Source organism: Phacochoerus africanus, chromosome 5 (genome assembly GCF_016906955.1).
Source record: "Phacochoerus africanus isolate WHEZ1 chromosome 5, ROS_Pafr_v1, whole genome shotgun sequence".
Classification (NCBI taxonomy): Eukaryota; Metazoa; Chordata; class Mammalia; order Artiodactyla; family Suidae; genus Phacochoerus; species Phacochoerus africanus.
This window is the reverse complement of record NC_062548.1, coordinates 28,804,672-28,826,323: the sequence shown is the minus strand read 5'-3', so window position 1 is coordinate 28,826,323 and position 21,652 is coordinate 28,804,672. Positions and strand designations below refer to the sequence as shown.

The 21,652-nt window shown below is 44.0% G+C and overlaps 2 protein-coding genes across 4 annotated transcripts in view; one reads left to right on the top strand and one right to left on the bottom strand.

The window, feature by feature from the left end:
* Positions 1 to 1,875, bottom strand: part of DNAH3 (dynein axonemal heavy chain 3) — a 216,575-nt gene extending 214,700 nt beyond the window's left edge. Inside the window, exon 1 of the mRNA XM_047780346.1 lies at positions 1,573 to 1,875. The gene's annotated coding sequence lies outside the window, so the exon portion shown is untranslated. The remainder of the gene's footprint in view (positions 1 to 1,572) is intronic.
* Positions 1,876 to 2,079: 204 nt separating this feature from the next.
* On the top strand, positions 2,080 to 20,534 carry LDAF1 (lipid droplet assembly factor 1). 3 transcript variants are annotated; one of them, XM_047780343.1, is made up of 6 exons: positions 2,089 to 2,245; positions 4,514 to 4,542; positions 4,674 to 4,870; positions 11,395 to 11,563; positions 14,275 to 14,413; positions 19,694 to 20,534. In XM_047780343.1, exons 3-6 carry the CDS (start codon positions 4,775 to 4,777, stop codon positions 19,773 to 19,775), a joined length of 486 nt encoding a protein of 161 aa, XP_047636299.1. In that variant the 5' UTR covers positions 2,089 to 2,245; positions 4,514 to 4,542; positions 4,674 to 4,774; the 3' UTR covers positions 19,776 to 20,534. The 3 variants fall into 3 exon arrangements, with proteins under 3 accessions (XP_047636301.1, XP_047636299.1, XP_047636300.1); XM_047780344.1 differs by lacking the exon at positions 2,089 to 2,245 and adding an exon at positions 2,875 to 3,181; XM_047780345.1 differs by lacking the exon at positions 14,275 to 14,413 and having other exon boundaries at positions 2,080 to 2,245.
* Positions 20,535 to 21,652: the final 1,118 nt, after the last annotated feature.

Sequence of the window (21,652 nt, the reverse complement as noted above, 5' to 3'; positions counted from 1 at the left end):
GAAAGCAAAATCTGGTGGATGCTACAAAAAAGCCACAGGTAGAAGGAATTAGAGGATTCACAGAGGTTCCCCCTAGATGGCACCCTTGAACACAATTTTAAGTGGAGGCCCCAATTCAGCTTTGCAAAGCGACACCCATCAGGGAAGGAGGGTTGCAATGTTTTCTTTTAAAGAAAAACAAAAACAACAACAAAAAAAAACCAACCCTTTCCTGGGGGGGGGGCATCCATCATACTGCAGTTGAAAAAAGGCATGAAACCAGACATGACTGCCTGAAACATGAGAATTTAGGAAGACATTTCTGCCTATGTCCTCCTATCATCACCACTAGCTCCCTCTTTCCTGGATGTGGTGGAGGAAGAGAGGACCCTAAGCTTATTATTATTATGACCCCTAAACTTATTTCTCTATCCACCAGCCTAATTATTTCTGGAAATACTACTTGGTAGAAGTAATACATCATTGATGGATGGGCAAAGTCAGTGAAGGAAGTCAAAAGGTACAGACTTCCAGTTATAAAATAAATAAGTCAGGGGGATTAATAGACAGCATGGCAACTATAGATAATAATACTGTATGGCATATTTGAGAGTTTTTAAGAGAGTAAATCTTAAAAGTTCTCACCACAAGGAAAAAAAAAACTCTATACATGATGACAGACATTAACTAGGCTTATTGTGATCATTTTGCAATGTACACAAATATCAAATCATTATGTTGCACACCTGATATTTGTTATATGTCAACTATACCACAATAAAAACATAAAAAATAAAAATAAACTAGGAAAACTTGATACGATGAGGGAGGAAAAACAAATACATTAAATATTTTTAGTCCCTTCTATGTTCCAGATAGGTGCTAAGTTCTTCACAGCCATTATTGTACTCACCAGTCCTAACTACAAACCTGTGATTGCTTTTCTCTTTCCTAAAGAGTTATTTTCCAGGCTGCTATGGACACGAGTCACAGAGGAGAGATAGATGAAAACAGGTCCCTGGATGGAAAGGGCCTGAGTCCTCAGGTCTATCCCCCTCTCCCTTTCACAGACGAAACTGAGCTCAGAGAGGTAATTCCTCTAAGGTCACACAGTAAAAGTCTGACCTGGGACCACAGCCCAGGACTGCTGGACCCCAGTTCATGGTCTTTACCAGTATGTCCTATGGCAGCTGTTCTCAACCTAGACAACTGTGCCCCCCAGGGGACATCTGCTAATGTTTGGGGACATTTTTGGTCACCTGCTAGGAAGGAAAGTACTACTGGCATCTAGTGGGTTGAGGCCGTGGATGCTGCTAAACATCTTACAATGCACAGGACAGCCCCCTCAACACAGAATCTTCCTGACCAAAATATCAGCAGTGATGTCCAGCTGAGAAACCCTGCTGTATGGGTTGGATTTCGGGTCAGGGACCATGTGTTCTGGCTCTGATTTGAAACGGAGGATTTGGGATTAGACTTTTTCTTGTATAAAATGGAAACACTAATCTAACCCATTTTTAAGGATGTCGCTGGGTCATGACATTTGCATTTGAAAAGTAGCAGTTAAAACCTTCCAGTCAAAGTCGTACTTACGTCACTGTCACTTGTCTGTCTTGAGCTCCAGAGATGCCTCCAAAAGACTTGGTTCATGGTATTTAGGCAGCGGAAGCCCTATGATCCTGAGAAAGCCCATTCTCACGCGCCAGTCCACCTGCCTGAGGTGGAAGGGCAGCTCTTTCGGAGCCTCAGTTTCCTCACGAGCTCCTCACTCAACGCCCGTCCGAGAGGCTCCGAAAGGCTGAGGGAGTCCGCGCACTTTGCTGTGGCCACCCCGCGCTATGCTCTGGCCGCCGCGCCGCAGCTTGGAGCGCCTCCGCGTGGTCGTTGGGACCTTGGGCCCGGTGAGCCCAGAAGAGCCGAGCTGGGGAGAGGCGCGAGGCGGGGCCGCGGAGCGGAGGGGCGGGGCGAGGAGGCGCGAGGCCGGGCCGCGGAGGGGAGGGAGGGGAGGGGAAGGGAGGCGCGAGGCGGGGCCGCGGAGCGGAGGGGAGGGGCGAGGAGGCGCGAGGCTAGGCCGCAGAGGGGAGGGAGGCGGGAGGGGAGGCTCGAGGCGGGGCCACGGAGCGGGGGGAGGGCGCGAGCTCCAGCTCCTCGCCCCGCCTCTCGCTTCCTCTTCCCGCTCGACTTTCCTGCGTCTTGCTTCCTCTTCCCGCTCCGGGCACACTCTGCTCCGCCTGCAGAGTACGAGAGGCGCGGCTGACAGGAGCAGGTGAGAGCTGGCTGCTGGGGCGCGGGGAAACTGAGGGCCCTGACTGGCTAGACTTGGCCGGGCGGGACGAACGGAGGAGCGCGGGGGCGGTGGGTTGAGAAGGTAGCTGGCGTCCCAGGATTTACACCCTTCAGTCTGCGGTTTGGTTATTGTCCCATCCCTCCGAGCCCTCGGGAGACAGACACGCACACACACACGCACGCGTACACACGCTTTATCCACACCTGCTACGTTTTGTGAAAGGTTTGTCTTCCCTATCCCAGCCCGGAGACCCTGTCCTTTCTTGGGAAACCTGGTTGGGAAGTCTCCAAACCCCCTCTTTAGAATTAATGAACACTGATGCCCTCCTCCTTATCAGGTTCTTCTCTAACGTGGACCCACCTTTCCCGTCAGTGCTGGTAGGAACTCCCAAGTTCCAAAGGTGGATTATTCTCCCCAAATTAATGACTGGGTACTCGACTCCCTGCTGAGCTCCCATTTCCCTGCCTCGGTGCCCTTTCGGGTGCAGACCCCCTTCTCTACCTTCATCATCCCCCTTCCCCCCTCCTTTTGGATCCTAAGAAACTGGGCGCCTGCCCCCTTTCGCGTCTTCGAAGGCGGGGAGATTGAAACCACGTGAGGAGCGGGAGGCCTGGATCCCCTCGAGGCTGCCCCCAGGTTTCCTTCCTCCAGCCCGGGATGCGGAGCCGCCGCCCCGCCCCCAGCCGGAACGTTTAGGGTTTCCGTTTGCCCCGGGAGGGGCAGGGATGGAAGAGTTGGGGGCTTTTGTCGTGGGGCGGGGGGGCGGCGGACTGTAGAAGCGAGGGTGGGTTGGCTGGAGTTCTGGCTCAGCCGGAAAGGCGCGGAGAAGGCGGGGAACTTGTGTCCTACGCAGTGTTAAGGGGTTAAATCTTCCCTCCGGAGACTTCTCGGTGCCTGCGGAGGCCCATCCGAGGAGTAAGTGACTAGGGGATCTGGGAATTGCTGTGTCTGTGGGATTCTACCCACTCTTGCCCCATTAGACTCCCCAAACCGGTCCGAGTGGACCTTGGGTTCCCAAGGCCCTGGGAGACCATTAAAGGGAGCTGGGCTTGTTTCTGCCTGCAGATTTGAGATTAGAGGAACTGAGTGCTGGGGGCATCGCAAATTCAAGTCTGTGCCAACTGCAGCTTCTGAGACAATATGGGAAGAGAGGGGTTAGTTCTCTGTTCAGGGGATTCCTGTTTCACAAAAGGGATTATAGCAGAGAATCTCTAGCCAGGGTGATTAAAATGTGCTTTAATTTGCTTCTAGACCCTGTAGATATTAGGCGCTGCCTCTTCCCATCTCACATGATTAGCATGTGGGATGTTCAGTGTGGTAAATAAATGTATCTCTTAATTTTGTCCACTGTGGCAGAATCTTTTAGGCATTTGTGGTATTGGTCAGGAGATCAGTTTTAAGGAAGAAATGGAAAAGATATCTCTGTGTCCAGCCCTACAGTTGTTCTGGGAAATAATAAAGTAAGAACAATATATTTGTGTATATGAAAATAAAAAAAGCATTTAAAAGATTAATATCTAACTTAACACATAGCTTTTATTAAAAATAAATAATTACATGAGATTGGAACAGTCCTGGAAATTCCAGGTTATCAAGTCACAGAGTATAATTGTGGCAGTCTGCCCCTGAGGTTCCTCTCTTGTTATGGAGAAGAGACTTACACACAAGTAAAGAGAGAATAATTTATGGCACAGTATAATTGTGAGCCAACCTGTTTAGAGGTGATAGTAAATAAAGAAATTGGCTGTCACTTGTTTGAGAAGGGCTTTTTGGCAACAAAACAAAACAGAAAAAACAAGGCAATAAGACTTGAAGGAGTGTATTCAGCTTTCTTACTTTCTTCCCTATTCTTTTCAGCATGTTTTGAGGCTAAAAAAGATAAACATAAAGTCTCAGAGATAATACTGTTAACATGTTATATATCCTTCCAGATCTTTATTTTACTATGGGTATATACATAAAATACATATACGTATGTATTTTATATATTATGGATAGAAACAAAATATGTAACAAGATGTAGTATTTTATAATTTTTTCATGTCATAAATATATTTTTATTTCACCAAATATCTACGTTCTCATTTTGATGGCTATACACATCTCCACTGTGTGTATTTATTCACTGTTTTCTATTAGTAGACAGCTTCTTTCTATTGTTTTGCTATTTATTATGTGTTATAAATAGAGATGCACTGCACATCCTTTTGGCGTGTTTTGATATAACTGTTTGATTATTTCTTTCAGATTCCTGGAAAATAGCTTGGTGGATCAAGGTGTGTACACTTCGAAATTGCCAAGTCATCCTCTGTTTTCATGCCCACCATCAGTGTGTGAGATAGACACTCTTGTTGGGTCAGTTGGGTGAAGACCACTAATGGTTTAAGATACTTTTCATTTCCTCCAGTGACAGCAAGAGACAAGGTGACATGAGAGATTTGGCTGTGTCCTGCACTGAAGAGCTTACTGGTAGAATTAATTCCTAAAGAGACCGAAGTGGGTTTCCAGATGGCGAAAGAGGAGCCCCCGAGTATTTCCAAAGACTTGCAGGAGCTGCAGAGGAAGCTGTCTTTGCTGATAGACTCTGTCCAGAATAATTCAAAGGTCAGTTTCCAATCAGAGCCTATCATGGAAAATCCCAAAGTAACACTAGCTTAAACACCACAGAAAGTTATTTCTCAAGTAAAAGATATCTGGAGGTAGGTCAGGAATCTTTCTCACTCAACCACTTTGCCATGTCTGAGTTGTGCCCTTCAAACTCATTGTCCAAGATGGTCGCTAGAGCATCAGCCATTGTATCCACATTTCAGGAGGAGAAAGACTCGCAAGCCACCTCCAATTTAAGGAGACTTCCTGGAAGTCACACATGCACAAAACTTCCAGTTACATCTCATAGACCAAAATTTAGTCTCATGATCATCCTTTGTAGCAAATGCAATTCATTAGCTGGAAACAGAGGCAACTCTCAGTCTGTGCCATAGATACCACCTTTTTTTTTTTTTTAATTTTGTTAATTTTGACCTGTTACACTTGAAAATGAGAGGCTAAATTCTACTCTTAGAGTTGAGTCCAGTGTTCTACTAGAAACCCACTGTCCAATAGCAGTGTGACCTTCACCACATTTGTAATTTAAAATTTTCTGGGAATGCCCTTTTTGGCACAGTGGAAACACATCCAACTAGGAACCATAAGGTTGTGAGTTCAATCCCTGGTCTTGCTCAGTGGGTTGAGAATCCGGCGTTGCCTTTAAGCTGTGGTGTAGGTTGCAGACGTGGCTCGGATCTAGCGTTGCTGTGGCTGTGGCATAGGCCAGTGGCAGCTACAGCTTCGATTAGACCCCTAGCATGGGAACCTCCATATGCCACGGGTGCAGCCCTAAAAAGACAAAAGACAAACAAAATAAATAAATAAAATTTTCTAGTAGCCATATTTAAAAAGTAAAAGGAAGCAGGTAAAATTAATTTTAGTAGTGTATTTCATTGAACCTAGTATATTTAAAATATATCCTTTCAACATGTAATCATTAAAAATATTAGTGAAAAAAAGGTTTTGAGATGTTTTACATTCTTTTTTGTACTAAGTATCTGAAATCCAGTGTGTACTTTATACTGACAGCACATTTCCATTTGAACTAGTCACTTTATAAGTGTTCGGTAGGCATTCAAAGGCAATAGGACTGGAGGTAGTATATTATACTTTCTTAAATGTTTATCATTACTGCTTTCTTCTATATGCCTTTAAGCATTTTTTTTTCAGGGAATAAGTAACTGCTCTCAGATAATATTATTAACATTTGTTACATGTCCTTCTAGACTTTTTTTTTTCCCTATGCAGTATACCCATAAAATACATATGTATATGTTACAAAGAGAACTGGTTTGTGATCTATTTTTTGTATTGGACAGTGCAGTTCTACTAGGATCTATTTGAGGAACCACGCCTTGGCAGTCTAGAGCACTCTTCTGCATAGTGATCTTTTCTGGAATCATCCCCAAACGCTTCTGGCACTCTGTGTGGATTTAGCAAGTTATTTTTAAGTTGGACAAGTGGCTTTCCAGTCAGCAGGCTGAGACTCTTGTTACTAAAAGTTAGCTTAGTAAGAAATGTCCTCATATACGTGATCAGTTGATTTTCTTTATATGTGTTAGTTGTGTTCTATCAAGTCATCTCAAACACCGAATTGTCACCTGTGGAACCATTGTACCTACGAGAAATGCAGGATTAGGTTTTGGCAAATTTCTGGTGGCAACATTTTCATCAACCTGTCAAACCATAAGCTGTTTTGCATGTCTTTTTTTTTTAAAGGTACCTTTATTCAATATATATTGTTGAACTCTGGGCCAACAGCTGATACTACACAGGCAACTATAACTCCCCCTGAATGGAGCTTATCTAATATGTTTATTTTTTTCTATAAGGCACATCACAGTCTTATACTTAGGAGCACTAGCACTAGGTAGTCCATGGGTGCTGTTTTAAGTGGCAAAATCACCAGTAAAAAAAAAAAAAAAAAACCATAAAAATGCAAAAAGGTGGCATTTAAAAAAAGATGTATTGATTTATTTTTATTTATTTATTTATTTATTTTACATTCTTTTTTTTTTCTCGCAATATCATGCTCCATCACAAGTGACCAGACATAGTTCCCAGTGCTATACAGCAGGATCCCATTGCTTATCCATTCCAAAGGCAACAGTTTGCATCTATTAACCCCAAATTCCCAGTCCATCTCACTCCCTCCCCCTCCCTCTTGGCAACCACAAGTCTGTTCTTCATGTCCATGATTTTCTTTTCTGTGGAAAGGTTCAATTGTGCTGTGTATTAGATTCCAGATATAAGTGATATCATATGGTGTTTGTCTTTCTCTTTCTGACTCACTTCACTCAGTATGAGAGTCTCTTGTTCCATCCATGTTGCTGCAAATGGCATTATTTTGTTCTTTTTTGTGGCTGAGTAGTATTCCATTGTGTATATATACCACCTCTTCCGAATCCAATCCTCTGTCGATAGACATTTGGGTTGTTTCCATGTTTTGGCTATTGTGAATAGTGCTGCAATGAACATGCGGGTGCATGTGTCTTTTTCAAGGAGAGTTTTGTCCGGGTATATGCCCAAGAGTGGGATTGCTGGGTCATGTGGTAGTTCTATGTATAGTTTTCTAAGGCACCTCCATACTGTTCTCCATAGTGGTTGTACCAGCTTACATTCCCACCACAGTGCAGGAGGGCTCGCAAAAACCATGAAAAGGACAGTTGATAAAGAGCTCAAGCAAGAAGACAGTGTTACCTAGTTGATATGGGTATCAGGTGGCTCGTGTTTTTCAGTGCTGTGTGCAGGTCCATGGAAGCACCTCCAATGTTGATTTTAGGGTTACAGATCAGTTCTAATGAGTGGGAAAATTTGCAAAGATGGAATCTGAAAATAATAGGGATTGACTATATATTAATTAACCTTGTTGAAACACTATATGGCAAGCACTGTGCTAGACACTGGGCGTGTCTTATTAAATACTCACACCTACCTTTTAAGGTATGCATTTCAAAGCAAATGAACTCTGGCTTTTTGGCATCATTTTTTTCACCTTAGATCCTCAGCCATGGTCGTTGGAATAGATTTGGGCTCAGTACAGGGCATATTCCAGGGCAGCTGACCCCCAGAATGATGGAACAGACCATCAGTTCTTCAGTCCCGAGGTAGAGTAGTTTCTTTTACATTTTTAAATTGTATCAATTGAATTAATATTAATTGTGTTAACTGAGTAGGAGTGATATTGGTGGAAAAAGGAAAGGAAATTACCCATAAATTCATCACTACAAATCTAGTGGTGGTGGTATTATCATTATCAGATCCCTTCAGCACATAATTTTCATGTAATTTTGATTTTTTTTTTTAAGGGTTGCACCCACAGCATATGGAAGTTGCCAGGATAGTGGTCAAATTGGAGCTGCAGATGCCAGCCTACACCGCAGCCACAGCAATGCCAGATCTGAGCCATATGTGCAACCTACACTGCAGCTCATGGCAATGCCAGATCCTTAACCCACTGAGCGAGGCCATGGATCAAACCCGCATCCTCATGGATGCTGGGTTGCTGCTGAACCACCATGGGAACTCCGTATATAGTGGTTTTCATTGTGGCAGAAGTTTAGTTCTGTATTTTTATTTTGCTTGATATTGTATATTGGTGTTTTTCTACATTGAAGTGAAAGTCTTCTGAACAATTTCTCTTCTTGGTGGTAGAACCTTCCTTCAGATTGAAATACTGTAATTTACATAGTTACCCCTTGCTTCTAGGATATTTAGATGATCACTTTCCCCCAAATAATGGATAACCTTTCCTCATAGTTGATACGCCCTTGAGTTCCAAATAAGAGTAGATGGCTTCCAGATGGAGTGTCTCTGAAACAACTCCATCATCTTTTCGAGGAAGCCACTGGAATGTCAGGTCTTAACTTTTAGACTGACAGAGTCAGAAACCTGCCCAAAGGAGCTTAAAGAAATAAACAGACTTTTGGGAAATGTAAGGCTATTTTAGAAGCTAAAGGCAGGAAGTAAAGCAGGGCAGAGCCTAAGGAGGCTTTAAGAACCAGGGTCTGGCAGGTCACTGGGGTCAGAGGTAACTCAGTGCCCTCTCGTGAGCCCTGTTGCACCTCATTGTAGCTTTTCCTTGGGTACCAGCTTCCATCGCCTCTCTCTGCAGCTTGCACTCTTCTGTTCCTCTTGCACACTTTTGTTCACAGGGACAGACCTGATGGCCCTTCAACTCCCCATGCCTCCTGTGTTCCCAGCTGAAACCCTGTCAGGGACCTGGTCTTAGGAGTGCCCGATTCCTAGGAGCAAGAATCTGCTTGACCACATCACCTGGAGCCAGGGAGGTGGCACCTGGCCCGGTGCTGTTCATTTCACTGGTATAAACATGGCTTCAGGGGCCCCCCTGCTGTGGGAGGGGGCAGTTTTCAGAGAGGGGGAAAGAGAGATAGAACATGCCCCTCAGTGGTATCTCTTTATTTGGATTACCTGTGACAAAATAGTTTTGCTCTCATGCTGGCCTTTTTTCCTTCTGCAGCGGAGGTTTTGGAATTACCTCCTTGCCACCTCTATTCCAGTTCTGAATCACAAAGACTGTAATCTGGGAGAAACTGTCACATAGCACCTTGGACTTGTCATTACTAGTCGTTTTAAATAATCCCCCTTTGTTGTCCACCCATCTGGTGAAGGGTCAGTGGACACCAATTATCTTTTGCATTCTAACACCAGGGAATTAGCCTGTCTCTTAAATAGTTCCAGATGGAACATTCATGTCTTTCAATACTGGCCATGTTGTCCCTACTTTGGAACCTCCCATACCTGTGTGCATTTTATCTTTTTATTTTATTTTTTTGTCTTTTTAGGACCACACCCATGGCATATGGAGGTTCCCAGGCTAGGGGTTGAATCAGAGCTATAGCTGCTGGCCTACACCACAGCCACAGCAACGTGGGATCCAAGCCGAGTCTGCAGCCTACACCACAGCTCACGGCAATGCTGGATCCCCAACATACTGAGCAAGGCCAGGGATCTAACGTGCATCCTCATGGCTGCTAGTCAGATTCATTTCTGCTGACCCATGACTCCTTTTGTGTATTTTAAAATAAATCATCTCTGACATTGGGCAAGTTGCCTAGGCTCATTGACTCTCCATCTCATCTTCTCTAAAATAAGCAATACCGAGCTCATAGGTTTGTTGTGAGGATGATCTCAGATGCTGTTTGAGAAGGCCTTAGCACAGAGCCTGGCACATACTGATGCCCTTCTGTCCTAGCCTGGCATTCTTGGCTTCTTCAGCATTGCCTATAAAATCTAGATTAGATAACCTGTTCGTTTCCAGGCTGGGAGTGGAAAATGTTACTGAGGAATAAGCTATCCCACTTCCATCCCTTGAGAGCACTTGAGATAGTACTTGGCGCTTGAGTATCTAATGAATGTTCTGTTATTATGAGGCACAACTGCATCATGGCCTCTCCTTCTGAGACAGACTGGGCCAAGCAGGGCCATCCTGCCCAGGGGAAGGCAATTGTTGGGCTTAGTTGCATCTTAAATGGGTCTCTCTGCATGTCTGAATGACTATTTTGGGGATGTAGGCTTAGAAGAGGCAAAGAAAAAATTAGATTTCTTGAGGCCTGAAAAATAGACCATTCCTGCTTGTCTCTTCCTTGATCCCCATGCCACACTGTCCCCACATCTTGTTGGGTTTTCTTTTCTCATTCCACTGCAGACTTCAGACTGCATCTCCCCCTCTTCCGTCTCTGCCATCAGCCTAGTTTTGGCCATCCCTATCTCGTGCTGGTTCCTTTCCAAATCTTCCTCATTGTGTCTTGCACAGGACTGCCAGGTTCATCTTCCAGAATGGTCCCGTTGATTGTATCATAGTCCTGCCCAAATGCCGGCAGTTTGCTTCTTGTTTTTTTTTTCTAGAGAAAGTTTGAGTGACCACTTCCCAATGGAAATATTGTGTGAGCTACACTTCTAATAGCCGTATTAAAAAACATAAAAGAAACATGTGAAATTAATTTTAATTATATACATATATTTATGTTTATGTTTTGTTTATTTTTAGGGCCACACCCACAGCATATGGAAGTTCCTAGGCTAGGGGTCGAATCATAGCAGTAGCCACCAGCCTGCACCAAAGCCACAGCAACATGGGATCCAAGTCTGGGGCGGGGCCAAGATACTGCACTTCTAATTCCCAGGTGATGCCAAGTAGCTCAGACTTAACCTGTCTGTGCGTCCGTGGCCTCAGCTGTGAAGCGAGTGGCCAGTTGTACCTGTGTTCCATCAGAGCTCACATATGCCCAGGGCGCCTTCTGAGAGTGTGTGCGAAGCAGTAGAGCAAGGCCCAGGTCCTCCCTCCTTTCACAAGACTTGAGGTTGGGTGGGGCCCTCAAACTTGCCACCTGGCCAGAGCTGCCTTAAATTGTTGCTGGGCTGGCTCGTGTCTTGGGAGGATTGTTATTTTTCTTCTTACCTCTGGGCCTTCCAGCTGCATGACCTTGGTAAGCTTCATGACTTTATACGTCCTGTTGTCTGGACAGGTCCATCAGTCTGGTTCAGATGTATCATTCAGTCCTGCTCTTCTTTGCCTGTAGGTGGTTGCCTTGATGAAGTCTCCAGTGGGTCAGTACCTGGACAAGCATCCTTTTCTGACCCTCACCTTGCTGGTGTTTGTTGCTGTGTCAGCCGTTCCTGTTGGCTTCTTCATACTCCTCGTGGTACTTACCTCCCTGGCTGCTTTTGTGGGAGTCATATTACTGGAAGGTATCCGACTCAGTTACTCCCCGCCTTGGAGAATGACTCACTAGGGATGACAGTGTTTATCGGGCACCTGCCACTCTTTGTTACAGGGTCCTATTCTTATCAAAATCATATCGACTAAGGCAGCTTATCAGAGTCGTTAAAACACAGATTTGGGAGTCTGTATTAGAATCCCACCTTCACCAGTGTGATTTTGGACAAGTCATTTACTCTCTCTGAGCCTGAAATTCTTCATATGTAAAATGGAGCTATAATACTACTATCTCAAAGGGTTGTGAGGATTGAATCTTAGAGTTCCACAAAGTACTTAGCACAATCCATGGCACAGAGTAGCTTCTCCGTGCATGCTAACCATTGTCGTTAAGCAGAGAAGACATTCAGTCCACAGCTAGTTAGCGAGCACCTGTCGCATGCCAGGCAGGGGCCTTGCTGTGTACTGAGGTTACCCCTTCTCCGTCTTTCCTCCTCAAGTTCCACTTCCGTTGTCAACTTCTCCCTGAGTTGCCAAGTTAAAATTACAAGAAACCAAATCTGGTTGGCTCAGTGTACCTTTTCAAATCAAGTCACAGTCCACAAAGAGGTGGTTGCCATCTGCTCAGGTGATCACTTCCAGCCCATTCTATGGCTTCCTAGAGCTAAGAGCACCCAGGATCACTTCCCTACCCAGAGGATTGCGGACAAGATAATTTATACTTGAGGAAGTCAGGCATGCATGTGGATGAGCCAGATACAGGACAGCAGAGTGTTTGTTCAGTAAATAGTAATGGATAGATGGACAAAAGATGAGTGAGTATTGTAACAAAAGGAAATTTAGAAGGAAATGAGGGAGTCTTTACATTTTTGGTAGCATCCTGCAGGGCTTTACAGAAGGTGGAACTTTGAAGATGGATGACAGCTTTGCCTCAGGGTGAGCAAGGAAGGGCTTTCTAGATAGTCCACTTTTAGAGCAGTGGTTCTGCAATCTGAATGTGCATGAATCTTACTGCTTTTTGAACACGCAGATTTCCATGTATCATCCAGAGGTGGTTATATAGGAGGTCTGGAGTGGGGTCCAGAAATCTGAAAATTTTTTTATTATCACTTAATGAATTTTATTACATATATAGGTGTACAACAATCATCACAACCAAATTTTATAGCATCTCCATCCCAAACCCTCAGTGCATCCCCCCACGGCCCCCTAACCTGTCTCCTTTGGAAACCATAAGTTTTTCAAAGTCTGTGAGTCAGTATCTGTTCTGCAAAGAAGTTCTTGTACCCTTGTTTTAGATTCTGCATGTAAGCGATGGCATTTGATGTTGGTGTTTCATTGTCTGACTGACTTCACTTAGCATGATAATTTCTAGGTCCATCCATGTTGCTACAAATGCCGTTACAAACGGCTGAGTAATATTCCATTGTGTATATGTACCATATCTTCTTTATCCATTCCTCTGTTAATGGACATTTAGGTTGTTTCCATGTTTTGGCTATTGAAAATAGTGCTGCAGTGAACGTTGGAGTACATGTGTCTCTTCAAGTCATGGTTCAGAAATCCGAATTTCTAACGAGGTTCCCTGATCCATCTCATTCTGAGACAGGTGGTTGTTGGCCATCCTTTGAAAAAGACTGATCTAGGATTTTGTAAATCTTTATGAAAAGGCAGCACATCTGTTTACATCCTGTACTTTCCTTCCTTTCCAGTGTTCATCCCTGAAGCTGTCCCTGTGGAGTATTAGGCTATTTGACCACTCAAGAGGCAAAGGGAAGGATGTCTGCCATGCAGCATTCGCCATGGTGTTAGTCCTACATTGGAAAAAGGAATTTTGTTATGAGGGAGGCAAAGGAAAGTGTGCTGGGCAGACAGAAACCACCACAGTCTGTCACACCCACAATAGTAATTTTGTTGTCACGTCAACACTTAGAAGTAGTTATTATATTTTTTTCATGGATGAGTGAAACTAATGCTCCAGGAGGCCCAAAGTCACACCATAAATGAATTAACTGGGGTCAAACTCAGGCATGTTAGCACTGAAAAATCCATGCTCTTTCCATTATACTTTTTACTGTTTTCCCCCCGTAGACCATATATTATGAAAAATGTATTTTCTCTGCACTTATTAAATAGTAATTTATTAATATTCCCATTAAAAATTTAGATGGTGGGTAAAATGACCATTCAGACCTTGGGGTTACTGCGTAGTAGTTGCCAGGCTGGCTTGTAAAGGATGTAATCAAAAGTTATGTTTAGATCTTACTCTGTTTTGCCTGGATAGCCCTTATTCCCGTAGATTGTAGGTAAGAGTAAATGATGATATTTGTTAGGCAGTTTGAAACATTGGACATGGTTTATCACTGCCCTTACGGCCTTGGCTCACTGCTTCTAGAGGATTCCACTGGGGTCCTCTCCTGAGCTGAGGATGAGGGGGTTTCAAATTCAAACACCCATGGGCAAGACAGGTAATAAAAGTGAACAAAGTGGTCCAGGAACAATACAGGTGGGAAGGGTGGGGCCTGGAGGAAACTGGAGGGCCAGGCAGTTATTGCCATGCAGTGATGCTCACCTGAGTATTGGGATTGCCTCCTTTTTAAGCGATGCCACAAGTCTAGATGTTTGTGGGAAATCTCCCCACTTACAACATCTCAGTTAACAGTTGCTTTAAACACAGTGGCATAGGGTCTGGCGTTTGCGGTCTGTTTTAGTTGAATGACTTTTTCGACACGCTCTCCTCTAGGCCTGGTCATCTCTGTGGGCGGCCTCTCACTGCTTTGTGTCCTCTGTGGCTTGGGCTTCGTGTCACTCATCATATCAGGGATAATCACCGTGTCCTACGTGGTAGTCTCCAGCCTTGTCAACTACTGGTTTTCTCCCAGGTAAATGCATGTCAGCACAACAATTTAATCTTAACCATTTGGGGGGGATTTTCACAAATAACACCCTAACCCTACCCAGTGTCTTGAAACAAAATTCTAAGAGGCAGATGTTTCCTATAGTTCCCCAACACATCAGATATCGAATGGGAATTTACAATGGAATTTCCACAGCAAAAACTATTGCTACTGTCATCCACCCCACACGGTAACTCATTTGTTGTCATGGCAACAAGGGGTAGTTATTCTTAATTCCGTTTAAAAGATGTCCTTTTTTTTTTTTTTGGTAGGGGTTGGGGATCAACAGGAAAACAATGAACTGTTATCCTACCCAGCAAGCATGTGCCCCAGGTGGTACAGGAGCTGAATCTGCTCTTCACACAGCCTGTCTTGATCCCCTCCGCCCTTCAGAGTGTGTGTCTCACCACTCTGAGTGTGAACCTCATGGTTGAATGTACTTCATGGCTCCTAAATTCCTCCTGCTTCATCTGGGGCTTCCACTGAAGGGACAGTAATCTATTTAAATGCTGGAGAGAAAACTAGCTGTGTCAAAATACTAGTATATCTGTCTATAATGAAGAGATTATCAGAGGTGATTTTTTTGGATGCTCAACTTTTGTCCTTTTGTACTTGTTGACTTTAGAATCTAAGTCCCAAGTGGGGTGTGACTTCATTATGCTTCATTTAAGCTCTTGCTGAATTGAGGACAGTGGCTAATACCCATCAAGCACTTGCTTTGTGCCAGGGGCTCCTCATGCCCTTTCCAGGCCTCAGCTCATGTACTGTGCACACCCTGGGAGGCAGGTACTAAGCCCATTCTGTGATAAGGAAAAGGAAGCCAAATTCCAAACCAAGAGAGTGGCAGATAAGGGATTTATTAAAGGTCAGTCTCTTGAGAAAAAAAAGCTAGTTCTGGTCACTAAGAAACAGTGTCCCTCTTAACCAAGATACAAACTGACTCTAAAACAGGCATCAGAAACAATTTCTGTAAAGGTAAATATTTTAGGTTTTGCAGGCGATGTGGTCTCCTTGTCCTCACTCAGCTCTGCTGCTGTTAGCCCGAAAGCAACATAGATGCTAAGCAAACAAACGAGTGTGGCTGGGTTCCAATAAAACTTTATTTACAAAAGCAGGCAGCAGCCTGGATTTGGCCCTAGGGCCATGGTTAGCCAACCCTTGCTTTAAAAGAACCTCTGTCCTGAATTTTGTTTTTCCACAAAATAACTCTTGAACTTTTTTACCTCAAATGATTATCCTCTTGTTACTCATATGCTGAAAAATAAAATATGAAGTGGGTATAACTTAAAATTGCTCAGGAGTAGCTCTCATAGGATTGCTTCTTTGATACCCTTGGCGTTACAGTCCTTGGAGCTTCTTATAAGTTGTCTTGATCACTGTCCATCTTAAAGGAGAAATATTGGCTGATTTTTTTTTTCTTATTCAATATTTTGTTTTATTCACCATCTGCCTATTCTTGCAGCAGTATATCAGCAATAAATACTGAAGTTTAAATAACTGGCAGAGTCCTCCCTAATATTCTGTATTAGGGTCTTCCTGGTTATTCTTGCATATTTTTATTTTTCCAAACTTTAAAACTGTTTTCCCAAGTTTCAAAAGAATTCCATTAGAATTGTATTGGGCTGTAATCAATTTATAGGTTGCTTTTAGGAAAAACTGTCATCTTTATAATATGTGTCTTTCAGGCCAGTAGTATGACAGCCTTTCTATTTATGTAAGTCTTCTTTCTCCCTGGATATTGTTTCTTAGTGACCAGAACTAGTTTTTTTTTTCTCAAGAGACTAGGTTTTTTTTGTTGTTGTTGTTACTAATCCTCTGTGAGAAGCAACTTCAACAAAATAAAATCATTTGATGTTGAGTCACCAGTACTGGCTGATTGAAGCCGATGTTTCTAATCCAGGATCCTTCCCGCCTCTGAATCCTTCTCTACAACTATAGCCCAGGAATCTAAATGCTATAGCAGAATCTAAATACCTGTTTTACAATCGGCAGATGGAAAAAGGAATCCAGGATATGTACTCCATCTCCTATCCTCCCATAGTCCTCCCAACCAAAGCACTTACACCTAATTTTTCACTAGGGCAGGGATTCTCAAGCTTTTTATTCACTCAGGACCCATTTTACCTTCTTAAAAATCATTGAGGCTTCCTGAGTTCCCGTCGTGGCTCAGTGGTTAACGAATCCGACTAGGAACCATGAGGTTGCGGGTTCGACCCCTGGCCTTGCTCAGTGGGTTAAGGATCCGGCGTTGCCGTGAGCTGTGGTGTGAGTTGCAGACACGGCTCGGATCCCGCGTTGCTGTGGCTCTGGCGTAGGCCAGTGGCTACAGCTCCTATTGAACCCCTAGCCTGGGAACCTCCATATGCCGTGAGAGTGGCCCAAGAAATGACCAGAAAAAAAGAATTATTGAGGTTTCCGAAGAGTTTTTGTTTATTGTAGTTTCCACGTATCAATAATTACTCCATTGGAAGTTATAACAGAAATTTAAAAAAATATTTATTCACTGAAAAGAATAGCATTTCCTATTGATAAATAAGTAACATGTTTTTATGAAAAGTAACTATTTTTCAATACACAATGAAATGAGTGAGTGGCATCGCTTTACATTTTGCAAATATCTTTAATGCCTGCCTTATTAGAAGTCAGCTGTTTCTTTTGTGCATCTGTATTCATTCCACTGTGATGTGTAACTTTGGCTGAAGTATTTGAAGAAGACTCAGCCTCACAAGTGTGTGTTAGGAAAAGCTTTTTCAAATAATTATGAATGTTCTTTCATAGTACACCAAAAATCACACACACACACACACACACACATACACACACATGAGTTCCCGTTGTGGCTCAGCAGGTTAAGAACCTGGCATAGTGTTTGTGAGGTTGCAGGTTCGATCTCTGGCCTTGCTCAGTGGATTAAGGATCCAGCGTGCCACAAGCTATGGCTAAATTGCAGATGCGGCTCAGATTGGTGTTGCCGTGGCTGTGGCATAGGCCAGTAGCTGCAGCTCTAATTCGACCCCTAGCCCAGGTATTTCCATCTGCAGCAGGTGCTGCCATTAAAAAAAAAAAATCAATAAGTGGTAGTTTCTTAAAGGTTAACTGAAATGTGAACTTTTTGTACTTTGTAATAGTAAAATTTACTGATCTATATAATACTTTTTACTAGATCTTTTACCCATGATTTTGTAACTTCTTACGCTGGTCATTGGAGAATACTGGTTTGTTGAGTCATGTAGATTTTCCAAATATACTATAAAAAACTCCTGGGTTTTTTTGTGAGAGAATGAGTGAAAAGGCATATAGCATGTGACACTTATGAAAACGGTTATCACTTGAAAACCTTTGCACCAGTGAATTATTTAAAACTCAGGAAACAAGGAGTTCCCATTGTGGCACGGTGGAAATGAATCCAACTAGTACCCATGAGGATGTGGGTTCGATTCCTGGCCTCGTTCAGTGGGTTAAGGATCCGGCATTGCTGTGAGCTGCGGTGTAGGTCTCAGGCGCAGCTTGGATTCTGCGTTGCTGTGACTGTGGTGTAGGCCAGCAGTTACAGCTCCGATTCAATCCCTAGCCTGGAAACCTTCATATGCCGCGGGTGTGGCCCTGAAAAAAAAGAAATACATTTGCTTCCTATGTGGGTAAACTAGCCTCTGAGAAGAACAAACCATGCTGCTTTGTTATGGGGTCAGTCCTCCCCGGGACTGCAGTCTCGGGGAGCTGGGGAGCCAGCACAGCCTGTGTCTACTTGTAGGGCCACCACATCATTACCTCACTTCACACTCTGTCTCCTGAAGTTTGGAAGCACTTCGCCTCCTCACATCTCTACCTAAGAAGAGATGAGGTTTCCTTCTGCATTTTTGTTCTCTAATTATCAGGTGGGAATGCTTTGGTGGCAAGTGAAGAAAAACCTAAGTAGATAATGAGCTTAAACAAAGAGGGATTTATTTTTATCGTGTAGCAGAAAGCTGGGGATAGCCCAGTACTGGTACAGCCACTCTGGTGTCATCAACATACCAGGCACTTTCTGCCTTTCTCTGTCACCATCCTTTAGCGCATTGATTTGTCACCTCATGGCCGCAAGACAGCTGCTGTGGCTTTGACTACATCAGCTACATTCAAGGCAGGATGAAGGGTGAAAAAAAAATGAGTCTTCCTCACCACGTGAGTCCGATTTTTTTTTTTTTTTGTCTTTTTTGCTATTTCTTGGGCCGCTCCCGCAGCATGTGGAGGTTCCCAGGCTAGGGGTCGAATTGGAGCTGTAGCCGCCAGCCTACGCCAGAGCCACAGCAATTCGGGATCCAAGCCGCGTCTGCAACCTACACCACAGCTCACAGCAGCGCCGGATCATTAACCCACTGAGCAAGGGCAGGGACCGAACCCGCAGCCTCATGGTCCCTAGTCAGATTTGTTAACCACTGCGCCACGATGGGAACTCCAGAGTCCGATCTTTTTTATCAAGTAAAGGAAATCTTTCACAGGACCTCTCCCTTTCTTACCTCAGCTGACTTCTGTGGCTGGGAATGTTGGCACCTGGCCACTCGGACTTGGAAGGGAGGCTGGGAAATGGAGTGTTGAGTTTCCTCAGCCTCTCTAGCATAAACCCACCAGGGGAAGGACTTTAGGAATAGGTGTTGGTCTACCCAGCTCTGTTGAGTCATAATTTCTTTCCCTCATGGGGCATCAGTGTTAGCAAGGCTACTTGAAATTCAGAGAGAAGCCACAGGTCTAGTTAAGTTAATATCAATGGTCTCACTTCCCTCTGAAACCTACCATCACTGGGATGAAATTTCTCTTCTCCTCTGCCTCCATCTTCCTTCTGTTAAAGATGTAAAGAAACAGCCAGCCAGCTAATTAGAATTTGAAGGTATGGGTCTGAATCCCAGCTAGGTCATTTTTTTAGCTGTGTGATCTTGAATAAGCTGTTCAGTGTCTCTGTTCTCAGTTTGCTTTCATTGGTAAAATCAGACTACTCTTCACTCTCCCTTTCTTAATGGATTGTCCTGAAGACATAGACAATAATTTGGGAAAACACAGCATCCAAATTAGAGCAGGGAAAGGGATCACGACCTCCACCCCTAACTCAGTCATTTCAGCCTCTGTGCCCTCAGTTTCTGTAAAATTAGGGTAGACCCAAATTTGCTGTGGCTGCCAGAAGCAGCCAAAATTAAGCCAACAAAGAATGTTATATATCCAGCCGTGTACACTCTCAACATTGTTCTTTCAAGAGGCCTTAGCGCTAACCATGTCCTCTTATTACCAAAACAGACTGTTGACACAACACAACTGCAGTGGCGACTGTCAGCTGCCCAGGAAGTCTGCAGATTTAGATGGCCTCCACCAGGAATGACCAGCTGAATGGAACCAAACTGATTTTCCAAGCAACTCTGGAACGTTGTCGGGTCATCCTTGCCCCTTGGGGTCATGACTCAGAAGGGGCCCAGTAGTCAAGCACTTCCTGGAGGTATCCTCTTGCTTTTTCACTTGTAGGCTCCTGTAGTGGGCAAATTTGGGGAGTCTTGTTGCTTTGGTCTCAGTTCCATCAGCTAACAGACTCTCACATGGAGAATCAACAGAGAACTTCAGTGGCTCAGCGGCTCCTCCCAGGTCTCACTTCCTTCTCCCCAAAGATGCAGACCTGACCTTGGCAGAGTCCTGAGCCTCTAGAGGCCAGTGACTTGACCCCAAAGGCTCAAATCTTGTAGCCGAGGGCCCAATTTAGGGCAGCCGCAAAGTGTTTTTCCTTTTTCTTTCTATCTTCTTTTTTTTAAAAAATGAGAGCTGCTTACTTCTTCACTCATTTGAAACAAGAGGTGGGGGAAAAAAATCCCAAACAGAACAAACTCTTTTGCCTTACCAGCTTTTTATCAAAGCCAAATAACATCTGGGGATAATGGCCTCTCAGTCAAAGTTAAAAAGTAAGAGTCTACGCTTTTGGCCAAGAGCATTTTTTTTCTAAGTGCTAAAGATATGGTTTCCACTGTTGAGTATTATTAAGTGCTGTTACTCTTTAAAATATTTGCACTTGATACTTTGGTTTTAAGGAACTTGTCTTGTTAAGCCGTGTCTTCAAAAAGTCCTGTGAACATGATATAAACAACTAATTTTATATGGGGTTTCTACCTTAGTGGTTTATTTGCTGTAGCATTTGATTAAATAAGTATTTATTTAGATGATTTTTTTAATTTACTGTTTATTTCAGAATACCCCTTCTTAGATATCAGACCCATTTATTCCTTCACATGTCAATTTCATGGCAGATCCTGGGTCATGAGGTTTTTTTTTTAGTTACTAGACACAAACACTCAACTCAAAATGGGGAGTATTTTCAGCGTTGAGAACTTTACACATGGGGAGGGATTTGTTTTACTGAATGAAAAAGCCAAGCGGTAGGTCTTAAGCCCTGCAGCACCCAGGGGCTCAAGTGTCTTTAGCACCTCCTCTCCCTTCCTCTCTCAGCACTGCTTTTCTCAGTGTGAGCTGGTCTTTAGGCAGGCCTCCCCCATGTGGTGGTCCCAGCAGCTCTAATTTTATATCAGCCTTGTAGTCAACACTCTATAATAGGAAAAGAAGCTGTTCTTTTCAATAGTACATTCAGATTTTCTGGGTTTGGCTCTGACTGGACAGACGTGGGTCATGTGAGTAACCCCGAACCAGTCACAGTGGCCAGGGGGCGGGGGGGTGGGGGTGGGGAATGAATATGCTAACAGGTCAGGGCTGGGACTTGTGTACATTCAAGCGCCAGAGGAGGGAGTGGGTCAGCACCCCCCACCCCCACCACCGCCCCACTGATTCAACATGGGGGGGTGCTGAAGTACATAGAGATAGGAGGAGGATTCCAAAGGAATATCACAAGAAAAGTAAATACATGCTGAGCCCACAAAAGCAAGTACTTGCTACTCGATAAAGGCCTTCATTTGGCACTTGAACTTTTCTGTATCCCACGACAGTCACCCACACCTGTCACTGAAGGTGCCTTCAACTCTATTAGAGAACAAGCACTGCCTCTTCCTGCCAGTACATGGGGGTATTAACATTTATAGTTACTGTGTTTTTTGTTCTTTTTTTTGTCTCTTTGCCATTTCTTGGGCTGCTCCCATGGCATATAGAGGTTCCCAGGCTAGGGGTTGAATCGGAGCTATAGCTACTGGCCTACACCAGAGCCACAGAACGCAGGATCCAAGCTGCATCTGCGACCTAATGCCACAGCTCATGGCAACGGCGGAT